The sequence below is a fragment of the Strix uralensis genome, chromosome 4 (genome assembly GCF_047716275.1).
Source record: "Strix uralensis isolate ZFMK-TIS-50842 chromosome 4, bStrUra1, whole genome shotgun sequence".
Lineage (NCBI taxonomy): Eukaryota > Metazoa > Chordata > Aves > Strigiformes > Strigidae > Strix > Strix uralensis.
Genome location: NC_133975.1, coordinates 36,810,448 through 36,836,892, shown reverse-complemented (window position 1 = coordinate 36,836,892; position 26,445 = coordinate 36,810,448). Strand labels below are relative to the sequence as shown.

The 26,445-nt window shown below is 42.3% G+C and overlaps 1 protein-coding gene across 1 annotated transcript in view; it reads right to left on the bottom strand.

Annotated features, from left to right (window-relative positions):
* ACSL1 (acyl-CoA synthetase long chain family member 1) overlaps nucleotides 1-24,655 on the bottom strand; it is a 40,891-nt gene extending 16,236 nt beyond the window's left edge. Inside the window, exons 1-7 of the mRNA XM_074866390.1 lie at nucleotides 24,545-24,655; nucleotides 15,275-15,502; nucleotides 8,062-8,176; nucleotides 7,604-7,668; nucleotides 6,223-6,324; nucleotides 2,316-2,415; nucleotides 1,972-2,150 (exon numbers count right to left, since the gene is read on the bottom strand). Coding sequence (XP_074722491.1) covers nucleotides 1,972-2,150; nucleotides 2,316-2,415; nucleotides 6,223-6,324; nucleotides 7,604-7,668; nucleotides 8,062-8,176; nucleotides 15,275-15,469 — 756 coding nt within the window. The 5' untranslated portion in view covers nucleotides 15,470-15,502; nucleotides 24,545-24,655. The remainder of the gene's footprint in view (nucleotides 1-1,971; nucleotides 2,151-2,315; nucleotides 2,416-6,222; nucleotides 6,325-7,603; nucleotides 7,669-8,061; nucleotides 8,177-15,274; nucleotides 15,503-24,544) is intronic.
* Between the last annotated feature and the right edge of the window lie 1,790 nt (nucleotides 24,656-26,445).

Sequence of the window (26,445 nt, the reverse complement as noted above, 5' to 3'; positions counted from 1 at the left end):
GCACCCTTTGAGGGCAGACACATCAACCATTGTCTTTACATTCCAAGTACACATAGCACCATGCATTCCTTTACTAGCCCTAGACTCTCTTTAGTATGATGCACCTCAGATTACCCAAATAGGTTTAAGAAAAAAGGAATGTCTGGTAACATTCCCATACCTGTAAATTTGACCTTTTGAAACAGAAAAATTTGCCACTATGACAGCACAGCTGTCTGCTCAAAATAGCATCTGCATTTCAAGTAGCACTGGAAGCTCAATACTTCCCTACAGCCTGTTTTGAGTAAAATTTACTGAATATACAGCTAAGATCTCCACACACTTCTTTTGATCTCCTAGAATAGAACTCCAACATGTCTTCCTATTGAACTGCCATTTATTCGCAGCTACTCAGCTCTAAGTAGTCACAACATACGCACAAATATTAGGTATCAGAAACCAAGTTTACAGCATCTGGGAGATAGAGAGGAACTGATTACATAACCTATAAGACACAGATGAGGAATAAACTCAAGCCAGAAATCCAGAAAAAAGTACTTAAAGCTAGAAATATTAATTCAATTCTAATCTAAACTCCTAAACAGTTCATAGTTGCCTTTCAGGAGACACTAAAAGCCTCTAACCCTTTAAAAAAAAAAAAAGTGTGACAAAACTTATTCCTGCTCACTGAAACACTATTAGAAATATTTGTTTGCCTAACTTCTGAGATTTAGAGAAAAGGCTCTTGGAGCATCTATTACTGCATTAATCCAAACATCAAGTGTTGTTAAGTAAGAGCTACAAAGTACTACTGGAAGTCACTAATTAAGCATCTAAACTTCTAACTTAAAGTTAACATTCACCCCCGGTTTTGTTTTTCTGTGGCTAGAAGATCTAGTGGAAAGCATCTTCCTCTGCCAAAAACTGGAGTTCAACTCAAGGAAAGAAGCTGATTTTAGTGTACCAGCTTGCAGCTGGGCAATCTTTTTCTATGTTTAACCCAACCCTTCTGCTAATGAGCTATATAAGTCACTTACTCTACGTAATGTTTTTAGCCCCAAATTGACAGTCTTGCTGAGATTATAGCTACAATATGGTTAATCATCTTTTAAAAAGACATGCTGGCATTTTTGCATCTTTACCAGAAGGTGGCCCTGTTAACATAGCAGTAAAGACTGCTGCGAAAACAAGTTCAGCAAAATGAAGTATTTCACACCAGTTACTGACACCTGCACAAGACAAGAACACTTATTCGGAGATATTCAAGTCCTACTGAGCCAAGCCTTTACCAGAACTCCAGCTGGAACCAAGCTAAACCCGGTTTCATGATCTCACAGTAAAGATGTACTTTATGCAATTTGATCCTGGGACAGAGTTGTTCTCCAAATAATGAGTGAAGTTATGAAATAAACTTGCATAATATCTATGCAGACAAAATAACTACAAGCAAAACCAAGACTTGAACATTAGGTGGCTAAACAAATTGGTTTCTACTTCCAAAAGCTGGAAGTCTTCATTCCCCTGCACTACCATAAGCTTATCCTGGAACAGTTTACTGCCATTTTTCTCCTCCCCCAGAAAACATTTTGTAGATTCAGTGTACAGGGGAAGATGTCATTTTTGGCAAGACTAAAACCTACACAGGTTCTTTTTGAAGTAAGTATTTCTGAAGTATTAGTCACAGTATATAATTATCTGTTTCACAGGGGCAAGCCTTAACACTCAGATCTGATGTTCAGTCTGGACTATATTAACAAGCTTTTGTTCTGTCATCTTGGCATATACACTTAAGTTTTGACCATTGTGATATACTATTAGCAAGTTGTTTTCCTTTTTTTTTATTTTTTTTTTGTGTAAGCTTCAATCAAGAGATAGTTAAGTATTTTGAAACTAACCTACCACATTTTGTTCAGTCCTAAAAATCTGTTCAGACACTGTCTTCTTCCACAAGTAAACGGGATGAAAGCAGTAAAGTAGGTTAAGCATGCTTACCTCTAGTTCTCTCATGCTGAAGACTTCCACCCCACACTTTTTGCCACGTTCCACAAGATCCATGCCAAAAGACTCCATGATAACAATGGTGTTGAGTATTGGAGTCTCCCCTTTTTCCACATTGGTTAGCAGAAGTTTAGCCTTGTCAGGTTTGTCACAGAAAACCAGTGACAAGTCAGCTGATGAAGGAGAACAACATTATCAATATGACAAGCAGAGTTTAGACTAGATCCATAGATACTTCAGAACATGGTAATGGAAGGCTTCTGAAGAAGACTACAGTTCTGTCCTCGCTCAGCTCTGCCATCATACATACAGTTGCTGAACTACTGAAAGTGTCCTACCTTTGTTCACAATGTAGGTAATTGCTTCAGTTCCCAGTGTATCGTAGAGTGGCACCACCACCATGGAGAATGCATAGCATCCCTGTTCAATGATAACCCACTGCACAAAAAGAAGAGATGCAAGTCACTAGGCAAGTTGTAACAGACCTCCGAGCAAGACTCATATTTGGATTCTAAGAAGGAAGCTAATAGGACAGAGCTCATTTGGACAAGTCGTTATAAAAAATAAGCAGCAGTTTGCATCATTTGTTTACTTCGAAGACCTAAGTTTAATTTGTGGATGGAAGAAAGAAAAAACAAACAATAAGGACCTATGGGAAAGAATCCAATCCAGTAAAGTTCCACTCTGCATCTAAGAGTAATTTTAAGTACTTTTGAAAAACAGTAAAACATTAACTGTCTCCTTAGTTTACCTATTAACAGAAAGATACTTTGAGTAAGAGCACAGTATTTTTTTCTGTTTTAGGTTACTGAGGTAGCCAAAGCCTTCAATATTCTGTATTACCATGGTATAAGAATTGGAGAAAGACTTGCTCATGTCTTGACACATCAAATTTATATATACAGTGTTCTTACTTCTACATTATCTGCATCTCATTTGATGGCCAGACATGAAATATATGTCGTTAACTAGAACTCCTTTGGAAAACCAGCCCCAGAAAGTTTCTCAGAATTTCTAAAGACTAACCATTCTTTAAAGGAATCTAATCTGAAGACTTCTATAAAAATGCAATTACATCCCTGCAAGCTGCAATAAGAAGGATTTGCCTGCTAACAATTGCAGTACTCAAACATAATGGATATTGCAGCCTTATTGTGTGTGATGCAAACTGACAATGCCTCACAGCAAGCTTGGTTTCACCCAAAGTATGATCAAGGTAAGATAGTCATGTAATTCTTTTTCCAGATAGTAGCTATTAGGTATAGTTTGTAAACAGCTAGCTACACCAAAACACAGGGTAGCATGCTATTCCTGAAATGGGAGCCTCCAACATGAAAAGGCCAGTGGAACCAGAACATTTCAGTTTTTCCCCATCAAAGAGTGACAAAAATTCTTAGACAATACCTTTACCCAGTTCCAGTTACATGAACCAAACAACATGCATCTTTAAAAGTTATCAGAACTTACAATTCAATAAGGATTGCATTAACAAGGGTGCTTATTTCCCGTCCCCACACCCAAACTGTCACACTTTCCAGTGTTTTTGCAGGACGCTAGCCAGTTACCTCATCCCCATACGATGACAAATTTAAACATCATTCAGCTGGTTATTCCATATAATATCTAATATAGAGTCTATGTTCACAAAGTTGCTAAATCTCAGTTTTATGAACCGTTTATTAGGGGCAAGTTTACTTTAGTAAGTTCTGTACGATTGAGACAGCCTTAAATGCAGGGAATTTTTCTGAAAGCATTTATGCAATAGATAAATTGTACTCTTCTTGTCCAAAAAGTTTTCTTATAAAACTGGTACAAGGCCAACTAACAGGTAGCTAGACTTTCATGCAGACATTAGACATACTGATAAGTCTAAGCAGGCACACCTATACCAGCCATGAAAGGGTCCACTGAATATTTTTTCCTAGATAGCATCCACCTGTACATGTAACAAGGGGGCAACTGTATTGCTGTTCAGCAGACTGAAGTTTAGTAGTTAATAGGGTGAGGGTCTACTACAGTAGACTTCAGAAGCTGCACAGAGCAATAAAAGCTTCCTGTTGCAGCTTCCAACAGTTCTTCACACCATCCTTCTCAATACAACAGCCAGCATCTTTATTTTCTAGACTACCAAGACATTTTTCTTTGATTTTAGCTTCTAAAGTTAAAAGTATTTAAATGCAAATATCAAACCTTGACACTTCAGTTCTCTCTCAAAGCCCAAGCAAACAGCTAGTACTGAATACAGACAACAGTCTGAAGGTTTCAATATATTTTCTGACATGGCTTTGATCTTCTCTTAAGGGACACTGTGTATCACTGTCCTGTTTTCTCAATCCAAAACATTACTTCCTTGCTTGCAGAAGAAATCATCTGTTTTCCAGTTACTTAGAGAAAGTAATATTTTTATTTATAAATCCAAGTTTAGGATTTTTTTGTGGATATTTAAGTAACACGTTAGGGTTTTCCCCATTAGGGGGTTTCCCCAGCAGTTTTTTCCCTGAACTGACAAATGTGAATCATTTCACACAAAAAACTTCACATAATTTCCTGTCTGGATTAGCAATTATGTTGGGGATGTCACAACACCCATCCACTAGTTTTCAGCAGGGAAAATCCCAGATTTAAAATTGCTGTCTTAAACAAGTCTTTCCAGCTCATTCCTGACCCAACTCAAAGCCTGCTGAAGCAATGCAACTCAAGCACATCTTGTCTCTGATACAAGAACAGACCACACTACCGTGCTCTCCTTTAGAAAAATGCACTGACCCAGCAGTCAAAGACTTCGCACTCAAAGGTCTAGAGAGAAACAGTTCAAATTGACACAACACTAACATCTGGCTCCCTTTTTTACTTCCCATTCATAATGTTATAAGCACAGGAGACTGAACTGAAGAGTCTGTAACATCATGTCATTTAACAGCTTCCTAGTTGTGATATCCCAGCCTTTTTTGTTGCAGAAATAGAACGAGCTGTTAGAACTGAAATTCCAGCAGGAAAATCCAAGCAGCAAACTACTGCAGATTTAAGAGTCTGGGAAAAGTGTTTTTCTTCATCTATACAAGGCTAGAAGTAAGGTTTTTTTGTGGTGTAGTTTGGGAAAGGAAGAAGTGGTTCAAGGTCACTCGTCACACAGCTTGCATTTTAATGACAGCAGGGAAGACAGTGACAAACTGAAATCAGAAGAGATCCAACAGCAAGCTGTTATCCAGCATGACCCAAGACACGGATGCAATTTCTAACCCTGTCAACACTGTAGATGGCTCTAGATAATGGCATCCAGCTGGGAGTGTTTAATCAAGAGGGACAGCATATTTTTGACAAAAACTTAGGAACCAGTCTTCTATCTTAATACAGGTTTGGATTGAACTAGCTTAATGCAGCAAGCACCAGCTCAAGCTACTAAGCACATAAACATAGGTTTGAGAACTTCAGTCCTATTAAGTAGATTTAATGAACAAGTCTAGAGAATAAATATTGACTTAATATTTCATAGCATTTTTAGAAACAGCAATCTAGAATGACTTCTGGGTTAAAATGGATAAACACTAATCAGTTTAAGTATCCCCATAGTTGTCTCAGCTTCATAACATCATTTTGCTTTGTCAGGTGATCTTCTTTAATTATGTCACTTCCCTTAGTCTTTCTGCCCCTTTATTAAACTGCAATTGATTTTCAATTTCTGTCTTCATCAGCAGGTCTCCCTCCCAGAATCTTTGTGCCCAGGGCCTCTGGCAGAGATAGAACTACCACCTTTAGCTATCTCTTATTTGTCCCAATATTTAATTACTATGCGTTTTTGTGTTTTGAAGGGTTTTAACACCCCCTCCTGACTTCCAACCACTTTCTCTTAAAAAGTGACATTGGAGTACAAGGTAATGCAAAGCAAATGGTGATACCGTTCACTAAGTACCACATTAGCTTCCCATCAAACAAGCCTCCTCTATAAACTGGAAAGAGAAGAGAATAAGTTCTTCTGGATTCCCTGATTCTCTTCCTGCTCTCCAGCCTTCTGCATTCAGCTCTGGGAGCAAAAAAAAAAACCACACCAACAATGCAAGACACTAACTGTTGTGTCAGTTGTCAGTTTTGGTTCTTGGCTAAGGATGCCATGGCTATGGTTTGGGGGTCTACAATATCAATCTTTAGCCTTTTCCCAACATCAAATGGACTCCAAGTAGGGAAGCTCACTGTGGGCCACTTCAGTAACAGCTAGATCACCAATACACACACTGTCAATTAAATTACCTCAGGTCTGTTTTGTGAAAAGATTCCTATATATTGAACATGAGATGGCTTGAAGCCTCGGTGGAGTAATGCAGAGCCCACACACTCAGCTCTGTCTGAAACCTGGAGGGACAAAAGAGAGAAGACAAATAATTGAGAGCAAGCACATCAGTGTACACCCCTCAACATTATTTTACCTTAAGTCTTAGAAAAAGAAGGCCAATAACTAGTATGAAGTAGACAGAAGTTTTCTAGGCTATTCTGGATGTCCTCTGTGACCTTGATAACCCCAATATTGCAGCTTCATTACACTGTACTGATTGTAGATACTACACTTGCACTCAGTATGTAGTGGGAGACACTTAATCCAGTTGGACTTGAAAGCGTTAAGTTTAAATGTTAAGCTCACATACACAGAAAAAGCTGTTTTATCTGTATTAAACCCCAGAAGTGAACCTGGAATGATTCAGCATTATATTCCTGCTCAATCACAAGCACTACACATGTACCCCTTCTGCTTCATTTGGTGCCTATGGGAATAGCATTTCTCCCATCAAAAAGCAGGAGAATAAGGAGGCAAAACCCAGCCAGTTCTATATATGAAGCTTCAGAAGGCCATTTTCCAAATTCTTTCCATATAGCACATGACCTGAATCCATGTTAGTCACAACTCAAACATCAAAGCTTTATTAAAGAGAGGTTGCACCTAACAAGCGCACAGCAGAATCACCTTGGAAAAAGTGAGGTCTGCTACATACAAAAGGCGTTTAATGACCTTAGCAGTATGCAATAGGCAAGGTTTATGCAAATTTGAAGACAACTGATTAAATCAGGAATGACCTAAAAGTGCACAGCTGTTAAGATTTGCATAAAGATATTTTTAGCAATCATGAAGAAGCATGCTACTAGTTAGAAGTGTTTCTGTTAACGCCTTATACAACCATCACTCAGCACTATGGAGACAAGTTGTCAAGAAGCACAAGTAACATCTGTAGATGGGACTTTTCCCAGTGTAAAATGAGCCTCTCCGAAGCAAGCACCTCAAGTAGTAGCAGTCTCAGTCCCTGAATGCTGCTTCAAAGCTGCAGCCCTTCAGAGGCAGCGTCCAAGTTCTGAACAATTCTGCCATGAGATGCTAAAAGCTGCCAAGATAACCCAAAAACTTCTGAAAAAAAATAAATTAATAAACCAAGTGCAGGAGATACTCTTCTCCCCCTTGCACATATCTGAGGCTGTTCCTTTAAGATACTCTAATAGGAACTAAGACTTTTCTGCAATATTCTGCTACTCCTTTAAAACATTATAAATAATTAATATTTGTTACATCACATTACTGGATGTTGTATCAATGGTCTCAGCAAACAAAAAGCAGGTCTAGCACTAAGTTAGAGAGACTACTTACCTCTTTATAGGAGATCCACTCATACGGCTGGTTTGGTTTCCTAACACCTAGACATGGACCATTATCTAAAAAAGATAATCAAAAGTTACCCAAATTTAATCCCTGACACCACACTAACTACAGTCTGTGTTAAGCCTCTAGATTCTTTGCAGACACTTTCAGAAGACAAACCTTTTTTTTTTTTTGGGGGGGGGGGGGGGGGTTGGGGAGCAGGGAAGGAAGCTGGGAAAGGACACAGAGGCAACAAGTCGATTTAGGCTAAGGAACACAGCACTGGACTTTATTCACACAACTCTGCTTCACAAGAGGTCACAGTTAAATCTGCCTTCAAGAAAGCTCACTCCAATACGTTTATCATATTGCTAGGTAGACATCCCCTATCCCCAACTACATTTCAGAAAAGCCCAGACCTTTAGTTCTTAACATATTGTTGAAAAAATTTTTAATTTTAGACTTACTTGATACTTGCACACCCCTTTGGAAAATATCATAAGCTGTTCTCACATCATCATAGTAGTAAATCAACAGTTCATCACTGTTAAGAAGAGAGGACCTTCGCGCATGCTCACCACCCTAAGAAAGCCAATTAGAAAGGTTAGACACACTTGTTATAAATGAACAGGAAATTCCTGAAGGAATAAACACAACTCATCCATTAAGTTTTGTTATGAGCCTTGGCAAATTCTGCTTCAGAGAACTTCAGTTCTTTTCACCACCAGTGGATATCTGCAAGGTTTCCCAGGACATTAAAGAGTCAGACTGCTCCCTGCACCACTAAACCTATCAGGCAAAAATCTTATTCCTCAGCTACCTATGATAGCACAGAACAAATTAGAACAAAATGCCCTCTGACGTTCCTTACTAGACACAGAATTTTTCTTAGAAATGTTTTACTCTATTATTGTAGTATTCAGCATAACTAATTCCATCAAGTTTTCTAAATCAGTCCAGCCTCAGAGCTCTCTAGATACAGTACTAAAGATTACAAAAAGTAGATTAGGATCTCAATTAGAAACTTAATCACACTTCAAACTGTGGTTTCAAAACCTAAATGATTTTAAGGGTGGTCGACAACACCCTAAACAAGTGTTCTCATAAGTAAAATACTCTGTACCAGATAAAAATTGAGTCCTTTAATCCAGTTTAAAGTTCCATCTTACAAAAAAGGTTTCCTCCTGATCTAGTTAGAGGCAGTCAAGACAATACTACCTGGAGGATTAAAATCGCCATTTTTCAGCAGGTAAGCATTTACATAGGCTACAATTAGAAGTCAATACAAAAATTTAATAGTTCATATTTTTAACATAGCCCTTTTTAGAGTGATTGATAAAATAATCTCATTTTATATCAACCAAGTTTCACAAATTGCAGTTATGCAAGTACTACTGGGCTACATTTACTAGTCCTGCTATGATGACAGACACCTACAGGCAAGTTCTTAGCAGAAAGAGCCTAGCTGGTTAAACAGAGGGTCTAGGGTAAACATCACATAAGATTGTCTATTAGTGGCTGTAGTCAACTCCCAGCTCTTTCACAAAGTCAAATCCTGGACTAACTAAAACTGTGCCTGAATTGTGCCATCATCCACAATGTCAAAAACCTATTTGTATGCAATCACAGACTCTTCCCAGCCATTGGTTTATCTTCCTCTTTTCAAAGTACCCTGAAAGACCAGACAGCATCTGTTTATGTATAAGCTAGATAAACTCAGCTACAGAAGATGTCATATTGCCCATGTCCACAGAAAGGAGTTAGCAAATTAAAGGCACATCAGAGAGGAAAAAATATTTTAACACTAGAACAAGTCTAACTTGTTTTAGCAAAATGCTATGCGTAATGCAGTGCTTGCCACTCCTTTAACAGTAAGCAGAAACGTACTGTTAACATGACCCAAAACAAAGTTAAAGACTGGCTTACCTCTAAAAATTCATAACATTAGAAATTACTTGCACTCAGACCTGTATCTACTCTATAGAAAGTGAACGGATCACTAGTACATGTCTCCACCTGAAAAGAAAAGCAAGTCTGCTTGCATTATTTCACTAGTTTCACATATCTTGGATAACCAAGGTCAGCTTCTATATTTTCCCAATTTTACCGCTTCTGGAACTAACCTGAGGAAGATCACAGTGTAGTTTGCAACCACAGTCATAGGTAATGTCAACAAGTGCAGTGTATCAATATGGTGTTTGATGTGCTGCAATTCTTGAATCAGGTGGAATATAGTATGCTAAACCATTCCCTGGCAACAGTGAAGAAATATTTGTTTTCTCCTCATCTGAGCTACTACTGTTTTGTTTACACACCCTATTACTCAGCACTACAAAAGGAGTTTTTGCAGGGCCTGAGGCACTAACCAAATCTGAGGATGAGACTTATGACACCCCACTGCTTAGATACAAGACTGACTGCACTGTCCTTCTGAATCACAGAATGGTTTGGGTTGAAAGGGACCTTAAAGATCATCTAGCTTCAACCCCCCTGCCATAGGCAGGGACACCTTCCACTAGATCAGGTTGCTCAAAGGCCGGTCCAACCTGACCTTGAACACTTCCAGGGAGGGGGCAGCCACAACTTCTCTGGGCAACCTGTGCCAGTGTCTCACCACCCTCACAGTAAAGAATTTCTTTCTACTATCTAACCTAAATCTGCCCTCTTTCAGTTTAAAACTGTTATCCCTTGTCCTATCCCTACACTCTCTGATAAAGAGTCCCTCCTCATCTCTCCTGTAGGTCCCCTTTAAGTACTGGGAGGCTGCTATAAGGTCTCCCCAGAACCTTCTCTTCTCCAGGCTGAACAACCCCAACTCTCTCAGCCTGTCCTCATAGGGGAGGTGCTCCAGCCCCCTGATCATCTTCATGGCCTCCTCTGGACCCACTCGAGCAGGTCCATGCCCTTCTTTTGTTGGGGGCCCCAACGCTAGACACAGCACTGCAGGTGGGGTCTCATGAGAGTGGAGCAGAGGGGAGAATCAGCTCCCACAACCTGCTGGCCACACTGCTCTTGATGCAGCCCAGGATGCTGAAAAAACAGAACCTCTGTAACAGACTACTGTTGAAGAGACCCCATCAGCTCTCATGAGTTTTCAGTAAAGGGAAACATAAACAACTTATGGTTCTGCTTACTTTATTCTTTTTCCTAAAGTGAAATTAACTGAATTTTCAACAGCTCTGTAGTAAAAGTTTTGCTGAAAAACACCCAGCTCCTTGTGTGGAGATTCTCAGGATTTCAATGTTATTTTTCAGAGATGCAGTGAAATACACCTGGATATGCTGAAGATCATTTAGACCTTACCTTACGCTCCCAGTTTGAACTCATCTACTAGGCAATATTATGGTATTGGTCTATATTTTGTTTGACAGTAGCAAGAACTGCTGTTTTAAGAGCCTGTCCAAAGGGTCATTATCCAGAATATTTCTGCAATATTCTGTTCACAAGTTCTGTTTGCTGCAAACTTTTCTAGAAATCACTGGTCATTACAACCAAACATCTGATTCTCAGAACTGGAACGTTTGGCTGATCTCACACAAATGGAGTCTCACAGACCTATCCAGTACAAAGTTACACACTCAAAAGGGGTGTCAGTTTTACCAAAGTGTTCTTAAGGAGTTAGACAATAAAATCTTACTAATGTGAGAACAGCCTCTGGCTACTCATGTAAGGCAGCCCTTGCAGCAGCTCAGGGAGCTGCAGGAAATTGACCCATTACACAGCAAGTGTTGGACATCAAATAAAACCTTGGCATTGGTTCAGAATAGCAGCAGTTGAAGGAAACAGATTTATTCTACAACAGAGGCATATACTACTCTATCAATGCCTATTTGGGTCACATAAGATAGCCGCTTTTATTCAAGCCATGGGTTTACTTCTTCTTGGCATTGGCTGCTTAGGACTAGCAATAATGTCAAAACACGCTGTTGGCTCAATAATGCCTCAGAGGCAAGAGACCCAATTTCCATTTTCCTAGGAGGGAAAGTATACCAAGGCATGCTTAGGTCACCAACATGCATATTCTAAGCAGCAAGAAATATAAACTAGAGTTTTCAGACCAATCATATAATTTTGAGCATGCTAATCCCTGGGTAAGCACGCAACAGCTAAAACTGATCACTTAATAGGGAGACAAGCACATGTCTAATCAAATGATTCTTGAAAGACTGGGCAAACTAGAGTTCTGGTAATGTATCAGGAGAATATAAGTAGGTTTAAAAGTTTTCATGAGTTGAATACCTCTCTCCATACTTGAATGGCTTTTCTTAAGAAAAAAAGTCAGTCAAACTCTTACTGCTAGAAAATACTGATATCCTAGTGTTTATTTATATCCTGTCCTTCTACACGCTTTAGCAGAACTTGAGCCAAATAGAAGGCTTTGGGTTTTTAAAGCAAGATTTGATATATTTCACAGCCATATACCTGCACTCAAATCAAAAGCCAAAGTTGTTCTGCTGTCAGTCACCAGTAGGAAGAGCAATCTACAAGCAGACATCCAGATGAGCTTACAACTACAGACATTAAGGGTGCACAAGCTTTGCAAAACACAGGACTAATGCCCTATTTCTATCATCACTGTAGCACTGAAATTCTTAACAATATGCTATACTTATTCATGCTCTATGAGTCTCAGCAATGCAGTCTTGCACTAGTCAGACTTTATTTAGAATCACTTCACTAATCTTGTCTCCTGTCCTACTGAGACGGGATTCAAGTGAATTCTGAAAGATTTTCACCTGTACCTCTGAGAAGTTCCCCCGAAAAGGGATCAGGTTGGGAGCTTTGAAGACAAGAGAGTTTCTTTCAGTGAAATGTAACTGTAGTATGCATACTTTAAAGATCATACTCCACACCTTTTAATATTGGCATCTACTCTAGGAGAGCTGATACTTTCAGTAACTCTTTATACCGATACTCAACTAAACGTGCAATCTTTATGTTCAGTGATTGTTAAAATGCGTCACTGGGCACTGGCCTACCAAACCAAAGTTTTCCAGAGACAGAAAGTGACCTGTAACAACAGTAAATAGGAACTTTCTTCCCATATAGTTATGAAAATTTATTATCAGAAAATGTAGAAACCCTACTCCAGTCTCTGACTTCATTTAACTTTGTTAGAAGCCAAGGAAGTAAGTCACAAGTAAGAATTAAGCAGAAGCTTATTTATAGTTCAAAATTGTTATCTTTAATGAACACGTAGATTAGATATTAAAACAGTAAATAATTGCTTTCTGCCATGTCTTTTTGGAGCACATTGCTTAATCCCTAGACCTTTTTATATTGTATCACTTAGGCAGGAAAAAAAAATGTTAAAGACATAATTTGAGAGCAGTGTTTGCTATTTTTCTTCTGTGGAAGTGACAACCCATCTTAACATGTAGAAGAGAATGGAGTAAGCAAAGTGAAATTCTAAGCAAAATGTAGTGAGAAACTGAATCACAAGCACTATATCATATTCTTGTTACTGTTATAAAAGTACCAATTCTAAGAGACACTTGAAACTTGCTTCAAAACATACATTCTCATTTGATTACAGCTTGGTACAGTTTACAACATTAGGGGCTGTATCTGAACTGTCAGTAAACAAAACTGCATAGATCTTACTCATTTCAACATGTTCTCAAAGTTTGAGCTCTCATCACCAAGACATGCTAACACTCAGCTGTTTTTCATTTAAGTTTTACTACTGGTCAGTCTTCCTAGCAATATGTATTTTCTGAAGAGGCAATGAGAAATAATGCTGTTATACCCATCTTACTCTGCTCAGACAGCTGATGTTAATTGGTACAATATGGATCAATGATGCATTAAGTAGTTTAATGATGTCTCATACTACCAAACAATGATTTCAAACTGAAAGCCAGCTGTGTTGAGCAAACACAGAATCCAGCTGTGACAAACTATTTAGCTTGAAGAGGTAAAGGCAGTGAACTGAGCCTGCTGCCAAAAATCTCAAGCAAATAAGCATTTGTCACTGGTTTTATGGACAGTTAAGAGCCACTGTTTTATCATCTTCCAATGCAAAGCCCCCCAGATCTGCTGAAGTCTATACTGACTAGTGAGGCCACCCACAGCTGGAAAGCTTTTACTGCTAGTTTAAAACGTGCTGCTCTACAAGACTATTCCACCCACTGTCTAAGTGGCTGCAGTCCAGATTGGGAAACCTCATCAAGAGAAGCAAGATTTAACCTCTGGATCCTTACTCTACACACTCCTTGTATTTCTGGCAATTATCACATTGCCAGAGCATATTTTTGTTTCCCCTTTGTGTACTTCTAATAACAGACCATTACTTGCTATAGTAACATGATGTGTCAGTAAGCTTACTGTATACCATACTGGGAAGAAGGAAATAAATGGTACTAACTAAACTTTTGAATGGACGACCCAACTAATGTTTCATTCTTCAATCTCAGTATCATGAAACATTGCAAAGAAAGTGCCTGATTTGAGGCTATGGCAGGAGTTTGCTTTGCTAAAGTTCATGACACTTTACCTACTGTAAATTTCAAACTGCTCTGCCACATTTGTTTACATCACTTTGTAGCCACATCTACTCTTCTTGTTTGTAGCCACATCTACACACATGCTCTACAACAAGAAGCCATGTTAATTGCATCTGATAAGGACAACTAGATCACAACAGTCTACACACAGAGAGGAACATGCCGTAAAGGGAGACTTCAGTTGCAAGTATATATTTAAAAAAATCTATAATGGTAGTTTCTGACTATCAAGAATAATGCAAGAAACTGTCAGCCTTACAGTACTACATTTTTTAAGTATCTCCCTTGAAGATCACCACTTTTCAAAGCCATCTCCTTCCTTTAAAAGGAGGAAACACCTTGTCTACCCTGAAGAAAGAGGCACTCTTGAAAGAATGAAATAAGCAGTAAAATCTTGACTCTGTAGTGAACAGGAGAATTGATATAACTGCTGCTCAGGAAACCCCAGCCATGTAATCAGTTGTCTATGTTTGCTTCTAAGCAACAGTTCCTATCAGTCAGACTGTTTCCATATTTGATTTCACAATTAAAAAAAACCACCACCTGACAGCAACTCTGTCTGCCTCTAAAGAGCATAAGACAAAAGCAAAGTTAGCATATCCAAAGTTTAGCAGGTGGTTGCTTTAATTTCAACTTACTCTATGGCTAGGATCTCTCAGCAGGACTAATATATCTTTCCACAGATCATTTGAGGACAGTTAGTACCATCTTCATGCTTGTAACCCAATATAAAATCTCATCTGTCAGCTATTATAAACTAAATATTGTAACAGAAAAGTATTAGCCTCATCACTATACACCAGCACACATACTCTGTCCCCAAGACATCACCTAAACACATGGCCAGGAATTGAAAACTACACTGTGCCAATTCTAACATGCACAAGTTTCCTGCCAACAGTCAGATCAGAAGCTCAGTTTTCTCAGCTCAGTCTTCTCCCATGCTAGTTATTACCACTATGATCGCAACCCTCAAACCGCTTTTCAAATTCAGAAAGCCAAAAAGCTGAGTTCAAGCCATATTTCAGAAAAAAACAAAACATGCCCCGAAATGTATTCCCCCCACACTACAAGTTTAGAAACACTCTTATGTAAATCAGCCCTTGATCTCTCTCAATGCCACCTTTAGGCTTCAAAATTCAATGAACAGCAGCATCCATCAAGCAACACTCACCTCTACTTCCACAGACTGCATTGCTAAATCACATGGTGGTTTTAGTGCTTTCGGTCTTGTTGCATACCAGTATGTCGTGAGAGCTGCGAAAGCACCGAAGCCCATCAGCGTATTTGTCGGAAGAGTGCGCACATACTGTCTGACATCCCCAAGTTCTGGCATTCGTAGGTGTCTAAACAATTCATGTGCTTGCATTGTAGTTCAGCGTGGTTATCCCAATGCTGGAATCTGTTGATATGAAAGAAAGTTACACACAAAGATTTTAAATCCCCTTTCCATTCACTGTTGTTGTGGTAGAAGGATGTATGCTTTGTCCTTCTGGCTTCCCGCTATCAAAATAATTTGATCTGCCACCAGGCAGGCAATACCTTTAGACTTCTGTACTGCAATTAAGTAAGCAAGCAATTACTGGTTCATACTCCAGAACAGGTAGAGCTGACAGGAGGCTATTTCTTCAGGGTTTTAATATTGCTTTTAACAGACACTGCATTTTAACAAAACTTTTGACTTATTTTTTTGAAGAACAGCATTTCACAAACGCAAAATAGTTATTTGTAGAGTAGCTGTACTATAAAACTGTTTAAACGGTAAGTATCAAACAGGGAAGTCTGGGAGAGGGAGGGCAGGGCTGTAAAAATGTTAACTTGCCTTCATTAATGTAACAGAGAGCATCCTAATCCTATAATAGCATAGCAGGAGCAGGATTTTTCATCTCTTAAATCCAGTAAACTCTTCCTCTTTCTACTTTCCCTCCAATCACACACAGAAAGCTCACTACAGCAAGCTGCCTTCAAAGCTGGTATCCTCCCATAGCTCCTCTACACTAGCAAGCTTCCTATTTCACGCAGCACCATGCCAGCAATTCATCTCTGATCATGAGGCAGACTAAAGCAGTATCTAAGGAGGCCCAAGGCAGCAGCACACAGCAATACAATCAAGCACAGGAAGCACACTTGATTTGTCACGTTCACACAGAAGGAAGAGCTGAAAGGAGCTGCTCCCTGCCAGCGCTCGCCGTCATGGATATTCATTCCACAGCAAGAACCAGCCATGGAAAAAAGGGATTGCAGTCAGCTCAGCTGGTGCTCTCCTCTACAGCCAAGGTCTCCCGGGACGTTTGTCACATGCCAGACCCACCAGCTCCTGCCCACTAGGTGAGAGGTAAGCGGCAGGCAGCCTGCCTGCCCGGGGCCAATGGCAACCCGCACCCAGTCACCCCACCGCCCACCAGCTGAAGGGCGCCTGCCCACCCTGCCTGCCCTGCCCACCCACCCTGCCTGCCCGGCTGGCAGCAGCACTCACAGGCGCCTGTCACCAGCTCAGCCTCCTGCCACCCAGGGACGGCTGACAGTGGCCACTGGTGGGGTCTGGTAGGGGGAAGCAACGCTTTCCTGCTTGCTTGAAGGGACGAGATGTACTTACTCATATAATTTAGGTCCGGCCATTTCCTATGGACAATAAAATTAAACAAAGGACCTAAAGAACGTCAAAATATGTGTTTAAATAGCTGGAACACACTGGGTAACAATAGACCACTGCAGGATGGCAGCGTAGGAGATGCTGAAATCCAAACAGGCAGAATTATATGCTTATTAGTTTCAAGACCAACTATACTAGGCTAAAATTTCACATTTCTACAGGAAAATCTCTAGTTTACAGTCTGCCCTTGAAATCTTTACTGCTGCAATCAGTTACTCAACCAGGCAACCAGAAGAGTTGTCCAGTTCACAGAAAGTCTAACCAGTATTTGGACAAGGATTTGCTAGAGAGCAAAAAAGCCATAAAATTAGTTCAAAGGGCCTATGGTTTCACAATGTTAGCAGAAGGACAGGCTGAAGTAAGGTCATGGACGGGGGCAGTGTCAGGATGGAATCAAGTTCCATCTCTGGAAAGGTCCCAGATCCATGGAGCACTTCCCAGCCTGCAGGCACTGCCCTCTCCCCCACGCTATTCCTTTATAGCATAGCCTCAGGGTACAGGGCCACATCACCTAGATACACAGTGCAGGGCCACTACAGAAATGCCTTTTGATTATTTGCACTGTGATACACAGCAGACTATACTCAAAATCCACAACACATCAGGTGGTAGTAATAGAAGGTAGAGAAGAACTGAAACAAGGAACCTCTTAATTACTGACTCAATAGTTAGGATTACCATGCTGTTGCCTTTTATGCATCAAATCATGCTCATTAGCATTGCAGGCATAAAAACTACCTCTTAATTTAATATACACAGATGAACAGTAAGAATAAAAAGTCGTTCCAACAAGGAAGTCTTGGCTTACAAGTTCATATGTATTTTGTGTATATCATAGACACCATGTTATGAAACTAGAAAAAAAGGGGCTATAGTGTAAAGGCTAAGAGCAAACTTAGCTCTTTCCTCCTCAAGCCCCACAGTAAGCGCCTCTGACCTTTAAAACAACAGATACATGCTTTCCTCTCTGCATTAGTCATGATGTGTTCTGCACACACACTATATGATTTAGGAATGCAATCTAATTAGAGAATTACTCTTTCAAAAGGCTGGGGTGCCATTACAGCTAACAAGAACTGAAGTAAATATGATCATTTCATTCACATAAGAGTCCCATTGTAGTCAAGGAGCTGCTATGATTTGAGCCTAGGTGAAAAGAAAGATGCACACCACTACTTTTCACTTCCTTCACCGGTTGTTTGTAGAGCAGTCTGTAACATAAAACCTTTCTTGAGCAGTTATAACACAAGTTATCAGTTACATGATGATACATTTATTGCTTACATTTATATTGAAGGATGACTTTTTTATTATACCTTCTGCCTCATTAGCACAAAAAACAATGTTACAGACTTTTCTGCAAGACTAAGCAATTTCTAGCTTTAACACTACCTGCTAAGTCGTATCAACTCTTGTTTTCTGTATTTAAGACAAAGCCAGATGCAACCAGGAGAATAAATTCACATTAACATATGCATCCAAATATGCCCCATCAAGAAAGGTCGCTTCAATGCCTCACAGTCTTCTTAGATCCATCTCTGTATTTATCATGCTCCAATTACATCAGACATTCAGGGTCTTTACCACGACCAAGGAGGGCAGTTTAGAGCCTTCAGACTGAGACACAAAGATCTTCCCAGTGGAGCCAGGATCTGGCTTTCAGTCCTTTTCCTCAAGGAAGGACCCAGCTAAATCTGCTTACTCAAGACAAGCAAAAGCCATGTTCTCTTGACAAACTCAGGTCCTGCAATTGCTTCTCATCCAGAGAGGATCTGGACCGCAAGGAACGGACTCAAACTCTGCCTCAGTGCAGGTCTTCTTCCTCAATACAACCAGTAGACCTTGGTTTGTTTGTAGGTTTAGAAACAATACTAGACAGACATGGGAAAGTGGTTTTATTAACCGGGCAAAACTGCTTTAGAGACAACTACCTGTCCTTGCCACCTCCACAGACAGAAACAGTAGTTCCCAAAACCCAGCCCATGAAAGCATCCTTCTGAACTCATCCTATCAATTCAGTTAAGGAGTTCTGTATGCTCAGACAAAGCCAGCTCTCCCTGCTCACACACACGCACATCCCACAGCACCCAAGATTCATTCGTTACAGCAGAGCCAGTATCTCAAGGCAATGACCCAAGCTGGCAGGACGACTCCGTTCTTTGCTGCTCCTGCTCCTACTCTCAGCATACAATGGGCTATTTACAGCAGGCAGCAGTCTGCCTATTGTCTATCCATAGCAGACATCATTCGAGTGCAACAGAAGAGAACAGGAGAGCAGCCGTCAGCTTCTGTATTGCAAAGAAAACAACCCCAAGAACCAATGGCCTCTTCCTCTCTATCCTAATATTTAGATGAACAGCACACTAGCACTGCAGTGGCCTGCCATGAAGGCAGGTCCACCACATGGTGTAAAAGCGGCTGTGTTATTTCTACAGCCTCTTGCACGCACGAGAAACCTACAAGTTGCCTATCTCTTATTATCAGCAATATGGCACTAAGATGTTTTCACTATGATATGTTGGAACAGGGGATCAGCCACCCATATACCTTTGAGTTATCCTGACAGCTACTTGACATTGCAGTTTGTTGTTTTCTTACTGTTACAGATTACACTGCACAGCTCCCACAGATCTCTGTTCTACTTAAGTCTTTCTCCACTCATCCTTTGAAAGAGCAAGTGCAGAATCATGTTCTAGATCCTTTATTGAGTATAAAAGAGGATGCAACAAATAGCTTCGGCTATTAACAAGATAAATCCTTTTGTCTGAATAAAATACATAATCCTAATCTCAGAGTGCATTTGCAATCAGCTTAAATTTGAGTCGGTCCAACCTGTCCCAGATACGTGCTCCCACAACCCTCTTCGCACTGGCCAGGGACTCATCTGGTTGTGCAGCCACATTAGGGAGATGACCTAGCAAACACCCTTTTCCTGGGTTAGTTCTGATGCTAGCCTTCAGCTAGATCAACTCTTGTCTGGATGACCAGATAGCCATTAGCTCCCAGAAGGAAAGAAGACAGCACAGATGGCAAAAGGGATGGACTGTTGTAATACCACACCTTAAGCATGCAATTCCAAACTTGCATGCAAGTCCTTCCAGGATTTTCTCCCCCTGCCCTGACAGTCAAGGCAGTAAACTTCACTGAGATCTTGCAACCACCTGTGACAGAGCCAAACTGTAACCAGCAAGGAAACCACAGCCACCCTCAAGATACAGCAAAGGAGCTTAGGTAATTGAGACCTGAAGGAGAATCCTCACTTTAATCCTTGTACAACATGAATACAACAGCAAGATCTCTCCTGTGGTACAGCCTGGCATGTCATGTATGACATGCCAGTCTCTCCTTAGCTACAAAGGACTTCGCTGAACAAACCAGATACTGTTGAACTAATTTACTAGTCTGCCCTCCTCTTCCACCCACCCCTCACCCAATTAAAAAACTAAATATCTCATCTTACCCATAATCACCTAGATGGCCCAACCAGGCTTCAGAGCTATAAGCCCTCCTTTTAAAGCACTAACTGATAGATTCACTTTCCTGCAATAGTAAAGAGGGAGGAACTAAAAAGCTGTTAGTGAGGAACCCATCCCATGCAGAGAGGAACCAGCAGATCCTTAATATTTAACCCCCACCTCCAGTCCCCTTCAGCCCACCCAGTCTGGCTCTGAGCAACCACAAGGCATCATGCAGTGGTTCAGGTTGCCTCTTCTGGTTCAGTTTATCTTTCTATATGTGGGACAAGGCAGGACTGGAGGGAAGCAGCCTACAAGCTGGATTCAGCCTCATCAGTTGCCCATGGTGATTTACTTCATAAGCTGCAACTGAAGTTAAGATGCTTGCTGCAACCTTTAAAGAACACTACATCCAATACTGATGTGTCGAGGCTCTGCTCCCCATCTGCAAGGAAAGTCACAGCCCTGTCTTCAGACGTTTGGCTGCAATCCTCCTGCAATCAAATGGAACAACAGCTGGATTCTTGCCTCTTAATGGTGTCCAACAAGTAATTTGAGTGCACACCAGTGAGGTCACTGGAGTCTATTCAAGTTCAGGAGCTGAACCACATGACAAGAACCTGCTCAATGCCTTTTGTGAAATTACAGTCCTCCAGCAGCACTTGGTAACCCTGTATATTAAGGAAAACCAATACCTCCCACTAAAACCTTTGAGACAGTGATCAATTTAAGTTTCCTTTGATCCATGTCTATACACACACAAGTCACTAAAACTGTCTTATTGGTTTTTCATCCTCAAAGACCACAAAAGATACTTACAAATATTGATTTTGCAGCCTAAATTACTATCCATCAGAATTGCATCCCTACAACTCTGATTTGCAAGTATATTATGGCACTACTCTGTTAATTTAACCACAGTTCAAATACAGTTTAGATGAAAGTCACCCTATAGAAGCAAATTGCTATAAACCAGCAGCCTTCTTGTGGCATTAAACAGCTTGAGTAGATCATCACAACTTACACATTACGTTCCTCCCAGGAAAAGGCTACTATTCAGAAAACCCAGTATGCAACATCAAGTTAACACATGCTTCAAGTGCTCACCTGTGGATCTGCAAGAATGAGTTTTACTCATACTTCTATCACCTGAAGTCTAGCAGAAGGCAACCTGGGTCAGGCACACCAAGCCACACTGCATCACACTAGATAATGTTTACATTCAGAAGGATGTTTTAGAAAAGGCATAACCCTTAACGCTATGAGACTGGGCAGATCAGTAAGCACTTACAAGAAACAACTGGTTCACCAAGTGATCTCCCAACACCAGTATCACAAGAAAGATTACGACAAACCAAGTAACCTCTTGACCTCAGGTATTACAGCACCCCTGTATTTCCTCAGAGTCAGTGATAGTATGCATTTTCTTCTAGCTTTCCTAGGAAACTAATCCATCCTCACCAGACTACTAATGTGGCCCAGCTGCAGAGGACAAGTTTCTGAAACAAGGCACACGCAGTATCAAACTAAAAAGCTTAGGAGTTCTGGGCTTAAGAACAGTAATTCATACAGGAAACCAAAGTCCTTTTCTGCAAAGAGGACATCATGCACTTCTGCTATAAGCCTTAAACAGTTCAACTACAAAAACAAAAACCATTTCTCCTCTAAATCTCTTTAACACCATGCAAGCTGTTTTCAGTCAGTTTTGGACAAACTACCAGTACTACTAAGATTCAAATTCTAACCAAAAAGCGGTAGTTTACTATCCTATTTTACTCTCTGTAAATTAGTAACTCCCAACATGAAAGGCAGCAAGAGAGAGCAGAAGCCTTGTGTTATCAAGTGTCCTTGTTTCAGGAGTCAGGCAGGATCTGCAGAAATGCAAGCCCCTCCATCTGCAGCCAGGGTTCAGCCTACTGCCTGAAAAGGTCAATGCTGTACAGCAGTGCTTCCTTGAGCCACACGACATTGTGAACTCCCACGCAAAACCACTTACCCATGTACAAACCATCTCCCCTCTTATTTGTGAGGATTTCTGCAGTTACCACTGGTTATATTTAACATATCTGAACTTGTAATTTAGCACAGCAGGGAGGTAGGATGTGGCAGGGAGTCTATTCATTGGACTACCAGAAGCCCAATTTATCAAGCAATGTATCCCCTTGGGCCAGAATCTCTCTCCCCTTCTCTGTTGCACATTAAAAAAATGTGCCATTAGCCTTTTTGAGTCTATCCATTTCAATCAACTGTATTATCAAGATTTAGAAAAACAAAACACAAAAACCTACCACTATCTTCTATTGCTCACCTTAGTTAAAGTGGTGTTTTCTTGGAGGGGAAGAGAGAGAAAACGTTTGCTCTTCCCCACTGGAGATCAACACACCCAAGACAGAGAAGGTATAACCCATCTCCATCTCCTCCAAAACATCCCATGTGGTATTCATTTCTAGTGGAGTAATGAGGTAGAAGAATCAGCTACAGAGGCATTACTCAAGAAACAGAAGAGTTACCCAAATAACCATTTCAAAGTTGTCTTTCCTTCCATTTTGAATTACTGGTTTTGTTTTTCCACCTACACCAACTTTTACTTGCCCTTGAAGCAAAAAGGCTACTTGGGGGTTTGCTTCTCAAGGACTGAAGACTTACTTCCAACCTGATGTTGGCTGGTTTGTAGTTGTAAAGCAGCATCTACCAAATATAGAAGTTGCTTTTGAAATTCATTATAATCGTGCAGTCCTCAGAATAAGCTAAGGCCATTTGCTCAAGACCTTGAACTGAGTACACTACACACAACAGCTACTTGTGATTAAAAGCTCTAGATTTTCCCTATCAGCCATTCTCAGACATTTTCATATTCCAATAGAAGCAGGCTAGATATCCCTCCACTTCAAGGAATCAGGCAATAACAGTACGGTTCCACAAGGAACTTTGTATTTCAGTTTTTGCATTATTAATACTGCTCTTGCTGCAAGAGAAAAAGGTATTTTTCAGTAAATGCAATGCTTTCTTACACTCAGAATTTCTTGATCCAAGAAATCTGATCTAAATCTCTTAAACTGAGAAATCTCAGCTTGTGAGTTTGAGAGCATGTTCCAAAGCAGAGAGGCAAATACAAATACTCCTGAGCAGGTTCAGGGGACTGCATGGTTCCCTGTGAAGAAACGTGGATTAAAACAAAAGTCTGTTAGCACCACATGGAATAGCTCTGTGGTCCACCTACAGAACCATGGGGCTTGATAGCAGTTTCTTTAGATGTCACTCTTTCCTACTGCAGGACCTGACCATCATATCTCAGACTCTAAACCCAAGCGAGGCGTATGTTTAGATGGGTTACTAGTTCCAAGACGATGTCTAGAATACCCCAGACAACTCAGAGACCTGTCCTTTAGAAATTCAGAAGGCTTCAAGTGTTGCAATTCCTGTTCAACAGGAACGAGAAATGTATGCATACTAGAACAAAAGCACCGTGTAACCAGGCTAAATCCCAGAGCTGTGGCACTGCAAGTCCTACCTAACAGCAGAGGAGGCCTGCAAAGTCAAAGTCACTCAACCTTCCATTTTAGGCCAGTTTGCCTCACACGACATTTCCATACACACTCCCAACTGCTTAAGAGAAAAAACAATCTGCTTCAAGTACATGCCGCATTCACACCCGTAAGAACAACCTACTTGAAGACAAGGTCCAGCAACTAAATGTTAAACCCCTCCCGTTAACAGGCAGCACTGTGCTCCCCAGCCTGCTACCTGCTGCCGGGCTGAGCGGCCGGGCAGCGCAGGGGCGGCTTCCCCGGGCGCGGGGGCCGGCTGGGGCCACCCCCCCGCGGCCCCGGTTGTTTACCCGAGCCGGGCCGGGCCGGGGGAGAGGGCAGCGCTGGGGCCGGAACAATGCCCTGCCCGCCGGAGCTGCCGCAGCGCCGGGGGGAGGCCGGAGACAGCCGGCTACGCTTTCCTGAAGGCTTTTGTGCGAGGGGAAGCCAAGCCGGCTCCGGGGAACGCTGACCCCGCCGCGGGGCGGAAGGGAAAGCCCCGCAGCCCCAGAAAGGCAGCCGGAGGGGATAGGCAGCGGGACCGCCCCGCCGGCACCCGCCGCCCCTCACCTCCGACCGCCCGCCCCGCAGGTGACAGCGGCCGCGCAGGCCGCCCCAGCCCCGCGGCGAAGGGCCGGGCGGCGGCTCGGGCAGGCCCCGGCGGAGCCAGACAGCCCGCCTCAGCGGCGGCCGGGCAGGTTGCGGCCGGCGCGGCCCTGACAGCCCCTGGCCCTGCGCCGGCGGCAGCACCGCCCGGCCTCGCCCCTCATCCCCGAGCGGCGGCGACAGCACCCCCGAGCCCCGCTCACCTCCCGGCAGCGGCAACAACGACCACGGCTGTGCGCGGCTTCCCCCGGCGCCGCCCTATTTAAGCCGAGCACGGCGGGAGCGGCGTGTGCGTGTGCCGAGCCCGCCTCCGCCACCGCCTCCTCCGCCCTCCCGCCCGCGCCGCCCGGCGGGCGCTAGGGCCCCGGCCCGCCCCGGCCGCCTCCCCGCCCCCGCCCCTGCCCGCGGAGCCACGGCCCGGCCCTGCCCGGCCGCTCGCCTGAGGGCCGCCCGCGGCCACCCCCCTGCCGCCGGGGGCGGCATCGCCCGGGTGTCTGGGGCTGGCGGGCTGCGGGTGCCGCGGCAGTTCATAGCAAAGCCCGGTGAGGGTGGCGGGAAGGCTGCTGCGGGCGGGCCCGCGTCGCGGGGGGAAGCGCAGGGAAGCGACAGGAGCACAGGCACTGCCGCGTGCGGCGCTTTACACCCCCCAACGCTGAGATGACAGCTTGGAAAGACATCTGCGCGCGGTGTAGGTAGGCTAAAAGGACGTGTGTTCCCGTATGGGAGCACTGGAAGAGGACGGTGACCTTGTTGCCATCCCGAGTCATCGGTTCGCTGCCGCTACGCTTTGTTTGTGAGGGGGCTGCGGGCTCGAGGTGCGTCCCGGTAAAGCAGAGGCAGCTGGGGCCGTGTCCGCGACTCTGACAGTCCCTGGACCGGGTTTAGCCGTAAGCTTCCTCAGTCCAGCGGCCTGCAAATCATCAGCCCACATCGCAAAGCCCCACTGCGTTGCGCACTCTGCATTGCCATAGTTTTCCTGTGTTTTGTGGGTATTATTGGGGTTAAGTGCGTACGTGGGTTCAGACTATACACATTCATATATATATATAAAAAATATTTTGTAAATTATTGGAGGTACTTTAATTTTACATAAAGGCAACCACTGTTTTCTGATGCTTCCGTTTATACTGGAGTATACCAGGCATAGGACTTCCTGCAAAACAGGGTTTTTAACAAAGGAATGAACCTGTATTCACTTTTTAGCAGAGAGGAGGAGGGCACTTGTGAAGCAGCTGATAATACCCACTTAACTGCACTTGGGTTCACACTGTGGGGGGCTTAGAAATGCAAAATAAATTCCTTTCTCAGGAAAGGAAGTGGAAGCACATAATCTAGGAGCACATCTCACTGACTGCAGCTGCTAATGGGCATGGAATCCATAGCACCCCTAAAACTCATCCGAATAAAGCCCCAAAGCATAGGCAACATGGACATCAGTTGCTCTGCCATGCTTGGGCTCTGCTGGTTCTTTCCTGTTGCACCACACTTCATGCTCATGTAGACACAGCCAGACTCTCACAAGTGATTTCTGCATGACATCCAGGATTTCAGATGAATGAATCGAGTGATGCAGAAATACACCATCTCAGGCACTGGCGACTTCATGTTGTGTCCCGAATGCATATAGGTTCCATCTGCCAACCGCCAAAACTCATTATGATTTCATCTACTATGCTAATTAATCCTTCATTATCACATCTTTCTCGACATCTGCATTTCTAAAGGCCATAAAACACGTTTCAGCCCTCTCTCAGAGAAACTTCAGTGAAATTATTTTCTCTTGTCTCTCACTGGAAAGAGGGTTTCTAAAAAGTATCTCTCTTTCTCTCTCTCTCTCTCATACATACCCTTTCATGAATCCTGTCATCAACATGAAACTGTAAAAGTCTCAGCTACACAGTATTTAAATGCACATCTCACTAATGCCAGGTATCACCTCTCTACTCGACACTCACCAGATTATACATCCAGGGACTACATTACTCTTCAAAATTGGCTTTTTTGCAGCTGATCAGAAAAGAGGGGGACCCAGTCTCAACCAAACTCGTGGAAAAACATACATAGGCAACAGGGAAATAGGAGCTGTACATAAACAAAATCTACA